Source organism: Anser cygnoides, chromosome 4 (genome assembly GCF_040182565.1).
Source record: "Anser cygnoides isolate HZ-2024a breed goose chromosome 4, Taihu_goose_T2T_genome, whole genome shotgun sequence".
NCBI lineage: Eukaryota > Metazoa > Chordata > Aves > Anseriformes > Anatidae > Anser > Anser cygnoides.
The window spans coordinates 12,566,790-12,589,068 of record NC_089876.1 but is presented as its reverse complement, the minus strand read 5'-3'; the positions used below and the strand labels follow the sequence as shown (position 1 = coordinate 12,589,068).

The window sequence follows — 22,279 nt, the reverse complement described above, 5'->3', positions numbered from 1 at the left end:
AACTCCGAATTTGCCTCTGGGTCTGTCACAAGATCATATAACTGTGGGACTTCTGGGAGTGCCTAATGCTTCTTTGATGAAGATCATGCACATCATAATGCATTAGATCCTTTCTAAGCATCCTTTGAAATCAGCATTTGTGACCTCTCAGAATTATCCAGGTACTGTGGTTGGCTTAAGCGTGTAAACTAATGCCAAGATTGAAGATCATGCATTTAGGTCCTATGGATTATATCAAGATCTCTTCAACAAGTTTATGTAATGATCCCAAGAACAGAAAAATCCCATTTCTTTTATATATGTCAGTAGGGGTTACTGCTACTGATAGAACACCTAGGCCGCTCCTAGGCTTGTGTAAAAATGAACAGGACAACTGTTCTGTATCCATTTCACTACCAACCATACTGCTTTAAGGTTTGATATGAAAGTGGAAAGGACTAATGTTAACAATTCAGTAGTGTCTTACACAACATTACATTAGTCTAAAAGCTCATCTCACAATACTCAGTTCATGAAAGACTAAAGCCCCTAGGCTTAGGTTATATACCCATATCCAACTAAATAAATGTGATGAAGGATGGGGTTACTCAAGAACTCAAAATGAGTAAGTGCTAAATCACCCTGGTATATCAGGAACTAGATGCACCCCTGGCCCCAAAAGACTGATTTCTAGAGAGGTGCAGTGTGCAAAAACCAACGATAAATTTGCAATCAAGTTTAAGTGCATCACATTTCTATAATTACTCATTTAAAAAAAATCACAAAGAACAGAAGACATTAAAAATCAATGTACCTTTCCTCAGTCTGTATCTTATACAGAAACTTCAAACACTGTTAACAGCCTCAGGAAACAAACATCCCCGTTTTGCGATGCTCCCAAAGGATACCAATTACATAACAGGACTAGATCAGCATATATTACAAACTCTACAGACTGTGCCTAAAACAGCAACTGTATTGTTTGCTGGTCAGACAATTTAAGATTTTTTCCTACTCTGAGGAATGCAGCAGCATTCTAGTAATCTAGTAATTTCATAAAACAGCCCTGAAAGCTGTTTCCCGTCCAATAACACAATACTGCAAGTAAATACTCAAACCACTCCTGCTTCATTTGCGGCTGGGGAACACAGACTTCCAAGTTTCAATCTTATCACATTTGAAGACTAAGCGTAATCATTTCTTCTGCACCAAAAAGTTAAATGCAAAATGCAGCATCTGCTAGCATAACGCTGGAGCTCAACATTTAAGAACAAAGTAGGCTGGAACAACAAACACCAGCAGGTCAGATTTGTCTCACATACGCTGACAGAGCTAGAGCAGTTTTCTTAGAAGCCTCCCCAGCTCAGGGGCTTCAAAGCGTACAGCAATGGCTCACAAATCTGCAGGCGCCTTCCCCAAGGCCACCTAACCTGGAGCCATATCGTTGGAGAACTGCTAATTTGCAGCTAACACAGATAACATTTAGACATCTAAGGCTTTGACAGATGTGCAGGGCTGCCCCCCGCCCCCATATCCTTGAAGATGCTCCTTGCAATCATCACTGGTTGTTAAAACACAGTCCGCAGTAATTATTGCTGTGCTCTCCAAGCCTTTTGCTGCAATACAGCAGTGCTGCGGCACGAGGCCAACTGAAGGCTCGACTCTATTTTAATCCCACTATAATTATAAATGATGGATATGCAGTCGAGATGCTTTTGAATTTTTCTTTGCACGAGGGGGTATTTATGCATTGCAAAAGAGCACTGCAGAGAAATATCTGAGCTAGCACCGACTGAACTGGCATCAGAGCCGATGGAACAATGGTGGCTCTATGCTGGGCCAGCGACAGCGCTGCTGTCAGGGCGCACCGCCGCGCTCAGAGCCAAGTACAAAACACACCTTTTCACCGTCCTCCATTAAGCAACGTTGACGTATCTATTAAATGCAGAATGAAGAGAGAAGGTGTTGACAGGTTTCTCTGAGGCAAAGCAGAGAAACACTCTGATTAGTTGTTCAAAGGACCGTGGTAAGTAAAAAGTTTTTGCCTGAGTTGGAACCGGAGAGCACACGCTGGAAAATTTGCCATAGGGTGGCTGGGCTGAGAGAGCCACCATGTCCCCCAGGCTGGCAGGGGGTTGCCATTACCATCAGGCCTTGCACTGCAGTGAAAAGGACAGATGCAGACCCAGACACCGTTTCTTAATCTTGGAAGAAGCTGGCTCACTACAACAACATTTTTATTTCATGTTTTTATCCATAAGTGATTCAATACTTATTAGCAAATATATATATGTATATATATATATCTTTTACTTTGCAAAGCAACATGTCACTGCACTTTGGTAGGAACATCACTTCAGATGAAATACACACTGTTCCTATTTTAGTGGCCACCTATGCACCTGCACAATTAGCAGCTAATTCAAATGAGAAAGAGCTTTGCTTCTACACGTTTTTCACTACCTGATGGGTCCAGCATGAAGCAGTACCATACTTATGAGTGTGTAAGTACCAAATGGTCTTTGCACTGAAACCAGTGAGAAGTTCTGTACTTATTTTCAGTACAGGTCTTCTCCAGATCATAGCTGTTGTGGGTTTTTTTCCAAGCACCAAGGACTAAAAGAGCATAAGACATGAAAAAAAGGAGTTATATTGCTATTATTGTGTTTCACAGATAGAGAATAAAGACGAGTAAAACCAAAATAATTTCCTTAGAATTCTGTTATTTGGAGATAATAAAATCAGTCTAGTAAATCTTGAACTGGTGCCTTAGAATATGTCAGCTTAACATATGTGTCCTTCAATTAAAGTCAACAAGAAATCATACGACCAATGTATAATGACAAGTTTTGGATGAATATTCAGACAAGGCATTCACCATATGTGAGGGAGGAATACAAATTTAATCCTATATATATATATATATACATGAGGAATCTTCCTCAGGTTCATATCAGAAAGGGGGCTCTTATATTATGTTGTTTATGCTTAGAATGGGTGCCTGAAGAAAATAGCCATGGTCTGGAAATTCTTTACCAGTGCCTCTCTTCTCAAGTCCAGATCTATGCTCCCAGGTTACTTAAGGCAAAAAGAGCTTGCAGCAAGACGTGAGGAAATACAAGGATGTTACTTTGGGCTAAATGAATCTACCAGAGAGAGGAACAATTCTGGAGGGAGAATCCAGCCCTCAATAAGGACCTTAGGATGACATATCTCCAAGAGCTCTCACACAGGGAAGCAGAAATAGACAGTGAAGCTTCTTTCCCCAATGATTTAAACACATTTCAGAGCTCCTTTCAATATAAGAAATTCTTTTATCTGTTCACTTTCATCTCACTGTTGATTCTTCCAAATACACCCTGTTTCCACTGGGAAACTGCCTGCCGCAAACATCCAGCCATCAAGGAGTCACTAAGAAAGTCCCTTTTTTGGGACACAGGCAAACGAGAATCATTATCATAAAGGCCTAATTATGAGGAAAGAAATGTATTGTTGCACTAAAGTTTCTCGTGATGAAGAGAGATGAAGAGTCCTTCAAAAGGTGTCAGAGTAGTACCTGGCCAGTTGGAGCACTGAAAACTTCTGAAATTAAGCATTAAAACTGCATGGCCTTATAAAACCTTATTATTATTGTTGTTATTGCTGTTATTATTGTTATTATTGTTGATAAAGGAAAACAAGATATTATAAACTATGAACCACACTGAAAAATGTCATATTTGTCTTAAATATTTTTGAGCACCATGATATACTAGCCAGCTGGTCAAGTAATAGATGAATAGAGGCCAGTAAAACTACACAAAGCTAAGAGAAACTGCCTTGCACTAATTAGAAACAACGTGCAGTCTGATGACACTTTATAGTCTTCAATTATCATACTCGGCAGGAAGGAGCTTTCAAACATCTGTATGATGATTATTCTCCACTGGGATGTCATTTACAGTGCAAAGTATTAAAAACAGAGCCAAAAAATCAATTATAATCTTGGTAAATGAGCATATTCTCGATCTAGGGGATTTGAACTTCTGTATGAAAATTGGCTTAAAAAAGAGAGACAGAAATTGATTCAACATCATCAACAACAACAAAAAAAATGGCAGAAAACCCCCCTCACATTTGATTTGCACAAAATTAAACCTAAGGATCATTAAAATAATAATTTGTATATAAAGTGTGAGAACAAAGGAATATTAGAAGTCATGCCTAATGAAGCAGTGACTATCACAAGCAAGGTTCAAGCAGAGTTTTTCTTTATTGAAGCTTTTAGGTTAATATCCAGAAACACTTTCCATTGACCAGTATTACTTGGATGAGGAAAGATAATGCACACACTAGGCAGGAATGCAAAATCAGATCTTTTATTGTTTCTAAATTGTTCTAAACAAATATTTTCATATTTACATAGCAAAACACAAATATGCAAAAGTAATAGGGAAAGTAAAAACCATGCAATAGCCAATAAGAATGGCATTTCAATTGGTCAGTATTTAACATATTAGTGCAGAAGATTAAGTATTTTACAATCAAGGGAAACCAGTACAATGTGGAAAAAGATAAATTACCAGAGAAAATATAAATACCAAAAAAAACAAAACAAACAAATAAAAAACTCCAACCACTTTTAGATGAAATAAAAAAGGTTGTTTGAATGGACTGAAGGTTTTCTTTTCTTATCTACTGATTTTCTGACACAGCTGTGTTATCTCAGAGGATATGCTTTGAAGGTTTGAGAGAGCAACGCTGAGTTTTAAGAGCAAATGGGAACAGTAATGGTCAACCACAGAAAACTGCTAGAAGACATGCCAGGCATTTCATCAGAATCCTTAATCTTGGTGAAACATCTAACAGTGTTAACGTGACTTTGCAGACAGCCAATATGACCAAGCACCATGAGAGTTTTGCACAGACGTTGAGACAACTTTTCCTCTTGGGGGCAAAACTTATTTGCCTTTGTAAGGACAGATTAATGAACTAGTGAAATGCTGCTGTACTTTAAGAATATTTTAAAGTGTAAACTAATGCAGACTGCAGAAACTTGCTTGCTGAGTAATGCAAAAGGCATACTTTTCCTGTGGTCTAGAGGTTGTATCCTGGTAATTAAGGAGGTACTAACCTAAGGTGCTGGTTTTGACCTTTAAAAAGCTCCAGGCAATCTGAAAATCCAGCCAAGAGGCCACATTTTCTGTGCACTTTCCCTCTCTTTCTTCTCCCATTTTGCTTTTCTAGTGATGATTAGAGAGAAGCTGTCAGTCCATTTGGTCAGACAGGACCTGGACCTATTAAAATCCCATTCAAACTTCACAGCTCATTTCTCCTGTTGGGAACCTGGGGAGAAAACTAAGGATAACCAGGAAGAGGTATTTTATGAAGTTACCACTCCATTTTGTAGTAGGCTACTATGCAGATGACCAATTTTAGAATGACAGCATGATTTTTATGGTTAAGAAGTGGAAGGCCATCCAGACCATAGGATGAGATCTCAGCCAGCTGTGTCTAATCAAAGGTGGAGGATGCTTTCACAATCCCTGGTCCCTTCATTGCCATGGAACATCACAGCTGTCACTGCACAGTGAATTTAATATCATGTACTCCACAGCATTAAAATAAAAGTCTGAATTTCACATGAAAATTCAAGATAACTAGGGTAATGCAGGATGTCTGCAGCTGAATTTCCACAGCACAGCAGTCTCAGATGCTATTCTGAGCAGTAGCAACTACTTAAATAAGTAGAATCAGCAAGTGGCCACATTCCCTATTGTTGGAAATAACAAAGCTGGAACACCTCTAACAGGCTACCTAGGGATTACCTCAGCTAAATACAGCTTTGTTATCAAGAAAGAAAAGGATTTTTTTCAGCCTGACAGCACCATAAAAACTTTTGTTCATGCTGAATGGCACATGAGCAGAGATTGGCGTTTATAATTTTCTGCTGGTTAAAGACTCATTGTTGGTCCCATTGAACTAAATGAGGCAAAACTGCCATTGATTTCAGTCAGATTGTCAGCAGACCTTAAAGACGCTAACCATCAGCACTTATTAATATGGAATTATCAGCATAAAACATATTGACTGCTTGATCTAAATACTTTATCTTCATTCATCACAACACTTCCTCCAAACGAACAAAGACAGAAAACTAAACCCCGACCAAAGGTCACGCTGAACTTACAAATTGCAGTGACTGCCGATACCCATTACTGTCAGCGGCAGCATAATCTGTATTGCACCCGATCAAACCAGTAGACATAATACAAAGCAAAAAATACACAGCAACCCCCCTCTGCTGCCTCAGCCAGAAATGTCCTCCACCCTTCCACATAAAACATGAAAAACCCATAAAAATGAATTCCCACTACTGGCTGCTTATTTGCAGAATGCCTTTAAAAATAAAAGCCAGCATCAACTTGTGACTATAAATGCCACAACTCTAGTAAAAAGCTCTTAAACTTCATTAGTATTCTTTTTTAACTTAAGAGAAATAATTAATGTACTATAAGGGAGAAAAAGAGTGGTAAAAATCCTAAATTTAATTATATGAATGGTATTCTATATACATTTAATTGCATAGCAGTAACACAACCACTTTCATTACTCTTTATAGCTTCAGATGCCCATTAGCACAATCCCCAAGGTTCCTTATGAATAATTAGATTAGGAAAGGGGGACTCTGATGAAACGCAATAGGATGCGGTGCTTATGAAACAGCACATCTTGAATCCAGATGCTGACATGACAACATCATGAAGAGCTAATTTGCACATCCAAATTAATACCGTCATGATGATAATATAAAAGAAAGATATGCATATAAAACGAGCTACAGAAAATAATGTCAAAAGGAATTGAGGTACTTATATTACAAAAATACATCTTTTTGACATTTTAACCCAGTTGGAAAGGTGTAAATAGACTAAGTGTCATACTCATGAATATAGCTCTACTTAAGCAGACTTACCAGGATTTAATTCACTATTTGGCAACACATGGGCAGGCTGTTTATTAAATAGTTCTACCCATCAAACATGTGCAGCACTCACATAAACAGGTAAATAAATTTCATTACACTTTATTACACATCTGTTTCCATTCGATGCACTGAGTGTTTTTGTATTATTCGGTGCTTCTCAGACATGTAACATCAACAAAATCAGCTGTGATATATTTTTTGAAGAGTATCTACATGGGCATGAAAGACACAAACAAATAAGGTTGTAAAGATATCTTAAAGAGAGTCAGATATGCCTGCAGCTCTCATAACTTGTCTGTCTGCATATTTACATGTCTGAATAGTTAAGAAATCTCCCCCTCAAATCCATTCAACAGAAACTAATGGTATCTTCATAGAAAGGGAAATCATTTTCTTCCACTTGTGTGGTTTGTGTTCGTATGAAGTTTAAAACACAAATAGGGATTTGCAAGGCAGAATCTACCATTTGCTACTCAGGAAATGTCAAAGGTGTCTGTTTGCTCTCCATATTTTCCAGCATGTAACATACATTTATCCTGTTTGCCCTATGCATTTGAGAATACATCCTGCCAATGTGCACTTCTTAAAAATTTGAATTCCTGTCAAGCTGATGGGATCCCTTTGGAATAATGAAACATTATACATGAACTCTGAAGAAATTTTAATACTGCTGAAAAGGATATGGCAAAAACAGAAGGATAAAAGTGAACAGACGGGACACCAGCAAGAGCCATAGCACTGGAGGCATAACATTAAAGATGATAAAACAACAATTTGTGCAAATGAAATCATTTGCAATTATCTTATGATACAAGTATGGAGAACCTCAATTAATTGGAAAAAAAAACACATCATATTTAAAGCTAATAATAACAATGTTCTACACAGGAGGTACTTAACATGAGAGGAATCAGTACATCACTGAGACAAGGAGTTCAATAGAATTCAAGTGAGATGAATGCATTTATGCGCTTACCCACTGATAGCACTAATTATGGCCAGAGTTCTACTAACAGAAAGATCTATATATCTAGATAGATAGATAGATATAATATATAGATGGATAGATAGATGTAAATATATATTAAAAAAATCCTCAAAACAATCATCTCAACATTGTGGAAAATACAAGAAACGTTTTTCTGCACAACTGAAATATTCTTCGAAGTAGATGGGATGCTAACAGTAGCAGGACAGCAAACTTTTTGACTTGGTATTGGGAAGTTAAGATGAAGCATGTATTATTTTTGTCCATAATATTACACCTACTCCATGAGCAACAAAAATTACAGGGTGCTTCGTTATTTGTTCTAACAAAACATTTCCTTTTAAAAGAAGTTCGAAGTGCCAGGCATCTTCCCTACCACATCCCACCAGTCTTTGCTTACTGAGATTGATCCAACACTGTTTAAATCGCTAGGAGTTCCTTCCAGGGACTTCAAGGGAAACAATATCAGGACAAAAGTCTGAGTAGAATATGTTAGCAAAGCCAAAAATCAAATAACCAGCAAGACACACAGGCGACATGCAGTGAGGAAACATATGTGAGGCATAAGTGGAAGCTTTCACAGGTATATGAAAGCATTTTCATGAGCTTTTGCCACTGTTACCCTCATGCTTCCTGTACATATCTGCCTGTTTTTTGTCACCTCTTGCTGTGCTCTGTCTAAGTTATAAGGTTCTGGTGGCATGTTCATTTTAATCACCTATAAGGCATCACACGCTCTTGTGGCACTGATGTGAATAAATAACAGGAGGCCTTTTATATTGAAAAGGCACAACTAACTGCTCTTAGTGCTGTACTGATCCACATTGAAGACAGCCACAATTTGATGTAGCCCATTACTTCAAAAGCCCAAATTTTTGAAATATTTTTGAAATATATATATTTTTTGAAATATATGTATATTTTAAAAGCTCCTATGCGTCACCATACAGCTAATAGTCTCCCAAACACTAACACACAACTGTACAAAACACCATGACTAATCCCTGAGCTGTCATCCTGGAGTTTTTTCTCCTCCCAGTCTGCCTGCCCTGCGGTCTCTCTCAGTAGCAGCACCGATTCCCATTGCTGGACTTACATTTTACAAAGGGATGACATCGGTGTTCCCTCATTCCCTCATCTGCTTTCCTGTAATTCTCTATTTAAAGGTATTTGTAGAACAACAGCAGGACAACAGGAGGTTGGTTTTATTGCTACCTCCATTACATCCCTGCTGTATTCAGATCTTGAATCAGTCTAGCAACTTCATAGAGAATTTATGCTGATTTTTTTTTTTAATATAAAGAAATAATTTACAGATAAGATCTGCAATAAAGCTCATCATTCATTCCTCCTCACTAGTCTTTTTATTAGTTTCATTAATATTGCTTTTCTGTCTACAGACCTGAGACCTCGAGTGCTTTCTCATCTTTAATTTCTCTCACCTAAATAGGCCCATGGGACTTATCTCAAGGACAATATCAAGTATGTGCACATGACTTTCCAAATTTTTATGCACACATCTAGTCTCTGATTTTCAGTGATCACAACTGGATCCTTAACTGTCCTTCTCCGGGAATCAACTAAATACATATCAAGAGAGATGCAAATTTGCCTGGATTAGTGACAACACTTCAGACTGTTTAAGTGCATTCACAGTTCTGGTAGCAGAAGTTGTTATTAAAAGAAACCCTTGGGAATCTACATGGTTAAATTTTTACTGAAGCCCTCATATCTCTGCAGCCACCTAGGCTTTATAGTTGCCTGAACATCATACTCATCAAAGAGAGACACGTCTTAAAGACTACAACATTAGGTTATCAAAGCATCCTGCCCTGAAAAATATAATAATAAATTAATTAATTAAAAACAAACAAACAACAACAAGGGGAAAAAAAAGAAAAGGAAAATGAAGTACTAGCACTGGGGAAAGATGATTATTGTATCCACATCTATTTAAAGCAAAGATGTGTACAAGCCATTTCATAAGTCTTCAGCTAGGTCTAGAATTTGAGGCGGGGAAATTGTGTCAGCTGATGAATTACAAGCTTAATTACATCTGGGATAAGACATTTTAGAACCCAAAGGAAAAATGATTTGCTGAATGTCAGTATGCTCAGATGCCCACCAGTGAGCAGTCCCTCCTCTATTCCAGGGTTTCAGTGAAGACAACATACATGTCAACCACAGCAGAAGAAACACAAACTAATGAAACTGCGTGTAAGCTGTAATTACACTGTCTCAGTGAATGGCACTTGGGGTATTGTGAACAGATTGTACATGTTAATTCACACAGGGCTTAATGAAGCATTCCCTGTTCTACAAACTTCACCACTTGATTTAATTAACCTTCATACCTATACATGCACCACCTACCAATCATAAATGTTGGAAAACCCTCAAATAAAATGCAATGCTTTGGAGCTACATGAGCAGGGTAACAGAGGCTCAGTTTATGTGCAGTCTGACAGCTCAAAAGCAAATTATAAGGTTCTTAGGTGAAAAAAAATCATGTGACAAATCTGGCCTTAAGTCAGCTCTCCCAGATACAAGACTTAGTCCCTTAAAATGAAATTGCAACAAAGCAGAATCAGTTCATTCACAGCAATAAAACTTTCCCAGATTTTACTAGCAGAGCATCAAACATTAACATAATCTGGGAGACACTACCTAGATATTAAAAGATGACGGGCTGCAGTACAAAACAGAGAGAGCTTAGAGACTTAGCTTAGAGAGCTAAGTCACATCTGAAGATGTACGCATAGTTTTGCACAAGACAAATAAATAAATACATAAAATTACCGCATTTTCACCAACTCTTAAAAAAGTAAAGGACACTCATCATTCTTCCTTAAACATAAAGACCATTGCCTCAGAGACCAAGGCAGAGACTCCTTTTACATGCCCGGGATGGAACAGGCTGCCTACACCCCGCAGGCCTCACGCTGGCCTGAATCTTCATGTTTGCCAATGGCACGGCTTTCTAGGCTTGCTGCTTCAATCAATGCTAGAGCCTGGATTACCTTAAGTCTCTGCTTTAGTCATTTGTGGCAAGATACCGGGACGCTGCAAATAAATGGTGCTTTCCTGCTTACTTCTAAGAATGAAGCATGCACCAAACACAACCACATGTGCATAGTTTCATCTTATATGAGTGTAAATTCCTGCTCGGACCCTCCAGAACTTGAGGGCCAATATTTAGAAGTTAAAAGGCAAAAACTGAGGGAACGAAGAGTCAGAACTGCACCTCAGAAAGACGTTTCAGTGGCATAGGAGCAGGCAGGGATCCTCTTGGCAGGCTGAGCTCTGCTGAATTTGGTTCACAGCGGTATAACAGCTGTGCAAACGATAAAGCAGAACTCACACACTTCCTTTGCCTCCTTTCCGCCATGACTAAAATTTACATAACATACTTAACATCCTAGCATTTTACTTCATTAAAAAAAATCAAGCTGGAATTACTTAATGCACAAATTAGAAAAACACTCAGCACTGGCTCAGAGAACACATGCGGCACTGGAGAAACATTAGCAAAATCTTCACAACAGCAAAGAGTAAGGGAAAGCTGTGGAGATAATTTATGTGAATCTCCAAAGTCACTTTAATGGTATCTCTCATAAAAAATTAATCTGCAAAAGTTAGCAAGCATGACACAGAGAAGGAGAACCAGTGGACTGGAGAGAAGTTGGCTGAGGGATAAAAGGGAAAGTTTGCCAGCCACACAAGATGAGGACTCTGTTTGCATTTTAAGATTGAATTGGCCAAATTTATCAGTCCAATCCTAAAGGCTTACATTACAAGCAAAGAGAAATAGAAAGACCTTCCTACACACTTATAGAACAGCATAGATTCTTGCTTTAAAAAGAACAAAATCAAAACCACATACAGTAAAATAGAAAAAAAAAATCCATAAAGAGCAACCACATTTCTGGTTACATTCTGTCACTCCGGAAGAGAGATTTCGAGGAGGGGGCAGAAACCTGTGTAATAGAGGCCATAAAACAGGATTTTGAATTAACTGAGAATTCAGACAACCATGACAATTTAAACAGAAGGTACCAAATCTGTCTTTTTACTTCAGTGGTGCTATGCTATTCAGTTCGCAAGAGAATCTCGACCAATGTCAATGTCATTTTGGCATAAAGGATAATAATAATTGTATTTATAATATATCCCTCCAAGGCAGCATGCAAGATCACTCCAGCAAGTTAAAACACACCATGAAAATATTTAAAAGACTATAAACCTGTATTTACTATTTCTCACTGCAGTAGAAAATTCGCAGTCAGTGTAAAGCAGTGCAGCATTTTGTTTTACGAGATTTTATTGATGCAACCAAATGAACAAGTTTGTTGCTCATTAATACAAAGAGAGGAGTAGCTAAGCCCACGTGCTTACCTCCCTGAACTGATGCTAACTGCTCAAGGGCCAGCCTTCACCTTTGCTATTCTCTCCCTGCCTTCCAGCTCTCGGGCCCTGGCTGCCTGGTGGTAATTTGAACCTCAAGAGAATGGATACAGAGAGAAATATTGTGGTGCCAGAAGGTGGTATCTCCTCCAGGAAGACTAGAGCAGAACAGATGACAGTGCCAATGGTGTGGACCGTTTTGGGGAGGGTTTGGCAGGGAACATGCTACGCGTCTGCTGTGGTGGTACCACAGATCGCATTGGCCAGGGTGGCACAGACTGCGAGCAGAAAGGCTGGAGGTCCCAGTCCAGCTTTGCCTCTCACCTGGTAGAAAGTGAAATTGCAACTGGTGCCTTCAAACTCCCCTGAGCTAAGTCTGACACCAAATTCTCCCAGTTCCCCGAGTCATCTCAGCATGGGCAGTGCACAGTAATGGGGCCCCCTTCCTCCTGACATTTCCTCCTCTTTTTCTGCAGTATTGCTGAGCAAAGTGGACACTAACCAACAGCTCCACACAGTCCAGCACAGTCTGAATTAATTAACAAGACTGAGCACAGCTAACAGTTCAGGGTGCTCAATGGACTTGGTAAGAATTTGGGCCTATCCCTACCAGAATTAGGTGAGAATGGGATGAGTTGTTTTTTTTTTTAAGCCAAGTCACTTCTGACTAACGTACTCAAGTGCTCAGGGAAGCCTTCCATTTCAAAACACCAGCACTGATTTACTTTAGAAATCTCTACAGGTCATGTGGAACTGGGGAACAGGCATCCCTGTTTTCTGAGCTTTAGGCAACTACTAAAGAGCCTTTAACAGTGTTATAGAAGCTCAGTTTGAGCCAGCTGAAGAGAACAGAAACGTGATGCCTTAGTCAGGGTTGTGCAGTCCTGAAATGCCCAGGGCAGAAGCTCATCTTCTGGGGACGTGCCCGTGTGCTCTCCCATCCTCCCTGCACAACCGCCTCACAAATGGACCTCACCACACCTCACGCTGTGCGGGGGCTGCTGCTGCCCAACTCAGAAGGCAGGGCTGCTGCTGCCCCCTTACAGACTCCTCACCCATTGCTCACAACTCTTGAGGGGCGGTAGGAGCAATAGTTGGCTGCCGAGACATCGCTCAGCTGACTGCTTCTCTACACCTCCTCTAGAGAGGAGTCACAGCAGGGTGGCAGGCTTGGCCCAAGTATCCTTCCCCACTGATGTCAGTACACTGCACATCAGGACTATGCTTCTGAAAGGCCTAAAAACCAAGGAAATGGTCTAAATGTGGTGATAAGCATTCTTGTTCAAACTGCTATATTCATCACTAAAAAAGTAGCTGTAGCTTTTATAAACATTACCATGAGGAATATCTTCTGGGTTCCTTACGGGGATCGCTTCCTCAAGAGTCTGAAGTTCCTGTCTTGTCTGGACTGGTGGAAGAGTAATACATTGGGAATAACCCCCGATTTATAAGAATATTGAACTGAACAGGCAGAGAATTAAGCTCACTGCAATTTTAACACCCTCAATTTCTAGTAACCGCAAATAAAGGAAATCTCCCTGAACTAGCCCAGACAGCACATTGAGTTCATTACTGTAAAGCAGGGTAAGTATTAACAGTGAGGACAGTGTCCTCTCATCTTCCTTACGAAACAAAAGCATAAGCAATATGCTATTGTTCACGGACCACAGAAAACACCCTGGTCTTCTGGGTTTGTAATCAGACCTCTTCTCCAAGACCTAAGCTGAAAAGTAACTTACGGCCCCAATTCACATGTATTTGTTATTATGACAAAACAAAGCCAGTGGGGCTGACTCCCTGCTTCACAGCTCCAACTAAAAAGCCTTTTCCACCCTTACCAATGTTATTATGGAACTGAATAAATTATTAAACCTAAATCACCTCCCCATGTTGCACAACAGTCAAAGGTGAACCAACAACAGGTGTTTTGTTTTTCCTGGGACTCTGAAAAATCAGAGGGCACTGAACCAAGCTGCTTGTGTACCACACAAATAGACCTCAGTGTGAAACAGCAAAATCTATATCATATTCATGGCTTCAGAGTTCAACGGATTGGAGACATTTTTATTCTGGTCTGCAATTTAACAATACAGTGCAGAGCAGAATAAAGCAATAGACTTGGAAAAGCTATTTATAGTGCATATGCCCCAAGGAGATATAGCTAATAACTAATTCATTTCACATCACGCATCTGAATGCAATATGAAAACTTCCCAGTTTCTTATCTGCACAGGAGAAAAGACTCCACTGTGGCTTTCTTTAAAATAATTAAGGATTCTTTACCAAAACATTTTAATCAAACGAAGTCTCTACAGCAGTCTTTTCTTTCCCTGCCTTCTATCTGATTCCTTAAGAGATCCATGCCTATTAAAGTTTTGACAAAAGCATTTCACAACATAGCAGTTTGCCAACCTATTAAAATTGACACTCATTTTCCTAGATAACACATTTGTTTATCACATAGTTTTCTACAAGCTGGATTAAAATCCAATATATTATTGGTTGTATCAACAGGAAACAAATGGAACAATCTGCTAAAAAAAACAGTGAGCAATGCAACTGTTATATCTGCATCTGTGGAGGTTTGGGTTTGGTTTAGTTTTTTGTTGTAGGGAAACAGATCCGCTAAGCATTATTCAGAGGATGAGACCGCTGAATATTTATTGTATTAGAAATGATTAAGAACTAAACAAAAGTTAAGAAAGAAAGATAAGGATCTGTAGTATTTAAGAGACATCCATAACCACAGCGAGCTTCCCTTTTGTTGCAACTGAGGCAGGAACAAAGCAGCAGACAGACACAATACTAATGATAGCTTCTAATGATAGCTTTCTAATTTCTCCACACTCACAATTTATGTTTTCTTTTTCTGTTCTTCCACATGCTGATTCCAGGTGTTACAACAGCTTGACTTCAGTGAGACTGTCCTGAGAACAGTGTGGTTTCAGCAAGTACTAGTGCCAAGGCTGTGTCGCAAATAAGCCTGTAGGGGATGCTGCAAGGAGACCCACCTGGTGTCCTACTGGAGCAACCTTCGTCACAGGACTGCACCCAACTCTCCAAGAAAAATAAGGGCCCTTGTGGGCAACAACAACAAATAAAACTACTGTAGATGATATATAAAGACTTTGCAAACAAGGACCCACTATTAAACTCAGAACTTCCCAGAACTTCTCTTACTTTGCAATTAAAAGGCTAGTTTGAGTTAACAGGTTTTATGCTGAAATTGTCATTAATTTCAGTAAGAAACAATGCAATTAGCTCCATTAGTTTGTAATTCGGTACCCCTAGGGTCCCCAGCTTATACTCTGGCAACATCCTAATTTACTTTTACCACAGCAGAAGCAGCACAGAAAAAATATTTAGAACACACATAAAGCATAACTAGATATAGTGAGCTTATCCAGTTGTTTATTTACATTGAGGGTTCCATTAACATGGTAGGAAACACCAGGGACGAACACATACATACACATCCTAATGATTTAAACAAAACTGCCTTTCCAGTGAGCGACCTGTGCCAAAAGCAGTTACCTTATAGATGGAGTGCTCGTTTTCAAATTTCTCAGTCATAAAGTTTAATGGGTAAAATCTGGATAAACTTGTTCTAAATCCCTAATTAAATTTAACAGAAAGAATGCAGATCTCCTTCAATAACCCTAAGGGCTTTCAGGTTTTTGTTTTGTTTTGTTTTTTTCCCCCCTTTAGTAGAATAATCAGGCAGCATTAGGAAGTACTAATCAGATGGCAGCTGAACAGCTGGTTCCAGAATTGGACCTTTTCTAGGCTGTAAAAGGATATAGTACTTTTTATTTGCGTGTGCTGGTTTTCTTTGGGAAATGGAGAGGAGTCACTTTGAGGTTTGTTCATTTTTATACTGGGGGAGGGCTCCTGGGGTTTTTAGTCCTGTTTTCACTTTTGCTGTTTGCTCCTTTCATTATCTTTACTGACCCTGTGCTTTAGTCTGAATCATATTAATCAGAAAAGAATTATTTGCAGCAATTGAACAGCAATATATAAACTACTAAGATCATTAAAGAAGCTGTCTAAATTACACTGACAAACAGGTAAGTAACAAAAAGCTGCTAAGTGTAGTTATTAATGGGTTTTAAAATAATTGCTAAATAAAACAGTTGCAGCTGCATAATTTTTCAGATTTTGCTTCAGCTACAATATGTCCAGACACCATGCTACACATTAACATGCAAAGGGCTCCACACAACTTCTGCAGAAAGAAATCAATTTAGCTGTTTAGACTCCTAAATATATTCAGATAAGGCTATTAAGATAAGGTTAACACACAGCTATTCAAAGTGACTGCTACTTGTTAATTTTTGCTCACACAGTATTTAAAACTTTGAAGACACGATGTGCTACCCAGTTATTCCATTGACTCTTTAATCATGACTTCTGCCCATCAACTTGGTGGCAGATGATAATTTTTTATAAGCTAATATTTAAACTAATCTTCATTAATTGCTGCCCTACTGTAAACTAGTTAAAGGCTTCATTACACAAATAGGCGAAGAGATAAAAACCCAAAATAGAACAGAAGAAAATGCTATAATGAAATAACTAATAATATTGGATGAAAGCTTTTCTCTGTTGCCTTTGAAGGTCAGAATTATTTATTTTTGCAGGGAAGTTCCTGGCATTTCACTTCTAACATTTTGTAAAAATAAAAGAAAAATGCATAGGTGTGCAAGTTTGTTAGTTATTACCCTTGCACGTTTTAATGGTGAAAAACACAGCACTGCACGTAAACTGCATCTAGAGGCATGTAATAGCACATCAGGTTTATGAAGCCTTTAATTACCCAGTATCAGACCGGTCGCATTAGCACCACCTCCGTAATACAGAACAGTGCAGGAAGAGAAGGCGAAGAAGTGATCTCCTCATGAAGTGTATTTACAACCACGGCACCACAAGGGAACACAGTTACCGATCATCCTGTCTCCCTATGATGTACCAATACAGGATCCTGATGTGCCAGTACATCAACTTGTCAGGAGCAGCTAGAGCACTGCTAAACAGCAGCACAGCCAGCAGCCGCTCGATGATGTTGCAGTGCTGAGCACACAGAGAAGTTCGGATCAGTATGCTGCTGCTGAAGAAGCATCACTTGAGCTGCTGACCACGTTTGCTGTGTTTTTAGATGGGAATGCAGTGGGATAAAACGAACGGCTATAAAAGCAACCACCACACAATACCATATTATATGCGGTTCGCAGATAGAACAAGAATAACAACAGCCCTCTTGCCTGTCTATTGTTGTGAAGAACTGGAGCCTCGTTTTGAAACCCTCCTCCGTGCCAAATTCATGCTCTAGCTGTGAATTTCAACAGGATGTAAAGCTCTGTCTATTCCTGGTTTTCTGCCATATCCCCCACCACGTTTCCCACCCTGCATCACTTCATCAATGCAACAAATCCATTAGACCCTTGTGTTACAGAGACCTCTGGCTATATGGACTGCTCTTTAATGGATCAGGCTTTCCCTCCATATTAAATGCTCGATGGTATTAGTTAGTAACTCTTTTATCTCCACAGAATCCCTTTACTAGTTGAAAATGTAAAACAACTTTTCTATTATTTTCTGCATCGCTCTGCCCCTAAACTTTTCTTTGTTATTTGTCTCCTAATGCTGCAAGGTCTCTCTCAGTGTGTGTTTATTACATTAGCACAGCCTGTTTTCTCCAAGAACAGCTTTTAGATTTTTTCCACTGAACACTTCAAATCTGCATCCTCTGCTACTTTCTTCTAATGATGTTCATCACCAGCCCTTTGTGCTGGTGAATTGGAGCTAAGGTGGTCTGTATATTGTTATGCTCCAACTCAAGCTAATATCTAGCTGGAACATCTTGCGTGTAATTACAAATGTTTAGTTATATATGAAGATTTCTAAAATAAAGGAAAAACATCTGGGTCAAGCACTCAAAGACAATGATAAAAGAAACTAATTTACCACAGGAATTTCAAGATTCCTTTCTATACGTTTAATTCCTTCACTGAATGACTACTGAGGTAAAATAAAGTTCACTTGTGATTGTACAGTTAACTACAAAAGCAGCTAACAACAAAAAATAAATAATAATAATAAAATAAAATAAATCCAACTTTTCCTAACATTTATGCACTTCTCTTCAGTGAATGTTTTCATTCCACATTTTTAATGTACACAGGTCTCAGGTATTTCTAAATTATGTAATTAGTAAGTATTAAATCCCTTTTATTTACTAGCAGGATTTAAAGGTTGTATCTTCAGACTACGGCCACCATTACAGTGCTATCTATGTTAACAGAAATCTATCATCCCACAAGAACCTGACCCATCCTCTCTTCCCACAGCAGGCATTAAACAGCAATGCCTTGTGCCAAAGCCTATGGGTAGCTATAGCTTCCTTTGACAGCTCCCCGATATTCCCAATGTGGTGCTCACAGTTCCTCCTGTGGTAGGAGAAACCTCTCTCAAGGCCTCTCCTGGCCAGAAATTGTTTTATTGGCAGTCAGAATTTTCCTGAGAATTGCAAATAGAGTAGCGCAATACTTTTTCTAACCTGAAACAACCATTAAATAATACCAGAATTTCCGTGTACAAAGAAAATGAATTTACTTTACCCAAGTGCTTTGACCTGCCAACTGCTGAACAGATAGATATACAATAGATATAAACACTTATCACAAAACACTGGGGGTGGAGAAGGATGGCAAGTATTTGACGCAGACCACTCCAGGCTAGCTAAATGTCATCGGAGATAGTACCATTACTCAGCAAATGGCAATGTGCTTATCTTCCCGCTTCGCTAATAACAGAGAAAAATTACCTTTTTGTGCACCAAAGGTGTGATCTGATGCTATTGATTGAAAAGGCAGACATATATTTAATTATTCATTATATTGTACTAACTAAACAGGAGAATGATGGGAACTCTTCATTAACTTCTCAGCAAGTACATATATTTTAAAATAATTGTATTCAAAAGGATAACAATCTGCAGACCAACTCTACCAGCCTGAACCTCCATGGCATTCATTCTTTAAATCCAGTATCTTTTGCCAGACAACAGAAAACAGATTTCGTGTAACAGCCTGAAAGCCACACGCAACTTGCAAATTCTTTGTGCGTGACCTACAGACTTCTTTACTGTGGTCGTGCTCCACAGGACCAGCCGATCATTTACTTCATGCTGATCATGGTTGCTATAGGATATCCCTCAGAAAACCTGGACGTTCACAAGAGGCCAAAAGTGCCAGCCAATCTAGCTTAGGACTGTCTGTTCTGGATTCGGCAGCTCTCCCAAATACTTTGTGCTCTCTGAAGAAGCCACTGGAAGATTTTGTATCTGGGCACATCCAAAATAAAGATAAAGCTCAACATCTGAAGGTGGAGACATGGAACAGCTGCAGCTCAACATGCAGCGTAAAGGAACTGAGAAGACACAACCAGGAGCATTCTCCCATCTTTGGCCAAAAGGAATGACAGCTCTGAAGTCTTCCAGTTCAATATCCAATCACATCACAATTTTAATAGCCTCTGTGCAACTGGATTAATATTCAACCAATGTCATACTCAGATAAAGCAATAAAAAAAAGGTTCAGTAGTCATAATTTTAAGATCTCATGCACTGTCCAAGCAGAGCTAAATATTTTATTGGATACCAGAGGAAAAAAGTTCTTTAACATGTGAACCAGCACAATCACACCAAAAAAAAACATTGTGAAACTGGTGATATTCTGTGTTAATAAATCACCTTCCCTAGAGTTTAGAAGAGACACAGGTAGGAGACAGAAGATACCCCCATCTAAAACAAACACAAAGAGAAGCTCTAGCCTCAGAAAACAAGCCAGTTGGCACTGAGATTGCTTGCTTGTTTCCAAAGCTAGCTGAGGTGCCAAAGCAGATATAAACAAACCTAATTATTAACTGTCATTTAACATTATACTTTATTGATTTTTTTTCTTTTGATAACAGAGCTGTTATCTTACAGTCAAAATCTATGTTTTGTTAGAACACAGTCTGTTTTCATTTTATGATTGCTGAGTACACAAAGTAATTGCAGAATATACGTCCAAAAGGTGGAGTTTGCTTTTAGGTTTTCACTTTTTTCTTTTCCACAGGTAGTAAGACAAAATAAAATTGTGCTGCCAACAGTTCCACTGCCTACCTGCCACTGAAGGCAAGTCTGTAAATCATAGCAGTGGGTAAGCTTCCCACCAAGCTGCAACCCTGTAAGCAGCTGGCAACATCAAATGCCAGAGCCAGGCCAGAAATCTCTTTCAATTAATTGTTTTAAGAGCACTTTTAGCAGGAGGCAGATGATGAAAAGACAGTCCATAACAATGGGGACAAACCATACTGTCACAACTATCCAAAAAGCAACAGAATCAAGAGTAAAATGAGATCAAAAATGGTGAGTATACATGACTGTACCTTGGTCTATCATTTGGAAGATATAATCTATCAGTGCAAGCAGTGCAGCTTGTCTACTATATTTAGGGCTAAAACCAGATGAATTCAGTCAAGGATATCTGAGGATTCTAGATGCCACCACAGTCGCCTTGCGCACAAGCTTCCTTATAGCTTTCCCTAAAAAACAAAGAAATTCGAGACAAAAAAAAATGGTGAAAATTTTCCTCGTCTAAGGTTCATTTTTCAAGCAGGAACAAAACTGTTGACCCTGTAAGCAAGCAAGCACCTTGTTCTCTCAATCACTTTCAATAACAGAAAAATACTTCCTCAATGGACTTTCCCAGACTTGTAAATCACAAGCTTCAGCCCAGATCTCTCTAGTTCCTATCCTCACTTCCATCTGTTTAATTAGCTGACACTCAAGAGAGTTTCCTCTCTCGAGTTTCCTAATTTCTTGAATTACCAGGCAGGTACCAATAGTTCAGTCCTGACCTAAGTCATTGAAATAATTAAGTACCTTGAAAATTCCTTAGTCTGAAACCCTTTGTACAGCTATTGAAGGGATTCCACTCAGATTAATCAATTTACCCACCATCAAGAACAGTTCTACAGAATGCCTGTTGAAGCAGGGTTTTAAGAAGCATTAACTGCTTCATTCAATAAAATTTTAAACAGACCCCAGAGCCTCAGACTACAGGATTTAGAGAACAGGTGCCCTTTTCTCTTATACTGGAAGGCAGGATCTTCCTAATGAAAAATGAAAAAGTGGTAAGAAAGAAAAAAAAATATCACATAAGCATACAAATAAAATGCTCTATTTCAGAAAAACAAACTGCATTCCTGTCAACAGGACATAAGGAGATGAAGTTAAGGAACCCATTTTATATTAATATTGATATTCAAACCAGAGCAGCCCAAGCTATCAACCCCTCATCCCAGGTGTGTATAGCATCAAAGAGAATAACTTGGTGGATCCTTGTGGATATATATTTTCCATTTTAATTTGTATCTTTCAATTTTCTTCAAAAGCCTTTCTTTTCTAGAAGATATATTGGAAGACAAATAAATGCACGTACTGAATAGGAAAAAAAAATCGATTATACATGCCAGGATGATTTCAATGCTTATTTACACATGCTTACATTTAGATTTGTAGATCTTTGAAATTCAGAAAGATGAAGTGCCGTATCAAGCAGTCCTTTTTATGAAGGCATTTGTCATTATGTGAATCTAGTCCAGACAGCAGCAATCCATTCAACTTAAGTCACTCAGGTGTGTGTTTGCACACATCCTACTCACTGCAGAGTTTTTCTTCTACTTTCCTTTTTACTATTAAAAGCACCACTCTTAATAAACGGTGAGTGTGAATCAAGCCCACAGTATTCTTTTGGTAGAAATGGGGCAAGTCCTCTGGGTGTGCAAACCATCATAACTCTATTATAATTTCCAAAAGCAGCAGAGCTATGATAAGTTACAGCAGCAGGGGAGTGGTATATATGATTACTTGCAGAGATTCATTATAAACAGTGAAG

General features: G+C 38.8%; 1 protein-coding gene across 9 annotated transcripts in view; it reads right to left on the bottom strand.

Moving 5' to 3' along the window:
* The window catches only part of PPP2R2C (protein phosphatase 2 regulatory subunit Bgamma), a 189,448-nt gene that overhangs the window by 67,404 nt on the left and 99,765 nt on the right, over window positions 1-22,279 (bottom strand). For 2 of the 9 annotated variants that reach the window (XM_013179653.3, XM_013179663.3), the window contains exon 2: window positions 20,769-20,924. The exons of the other annotated variants lie outside the window; for them this stretch is intronic. In XM_013179653.3, coding sequence (XP_013035107.1) covers window positions 20,769-20,781 — 13 coding nt within the window. In that variant the 5' untranslated portion in view covers window positions 20,782-20,924. The remainder of the gene's footprint in view (window positions 1-20,768; window positions 20,925-22,279) is intronic. 9 annotated transcript variants of the gene reach the window in all.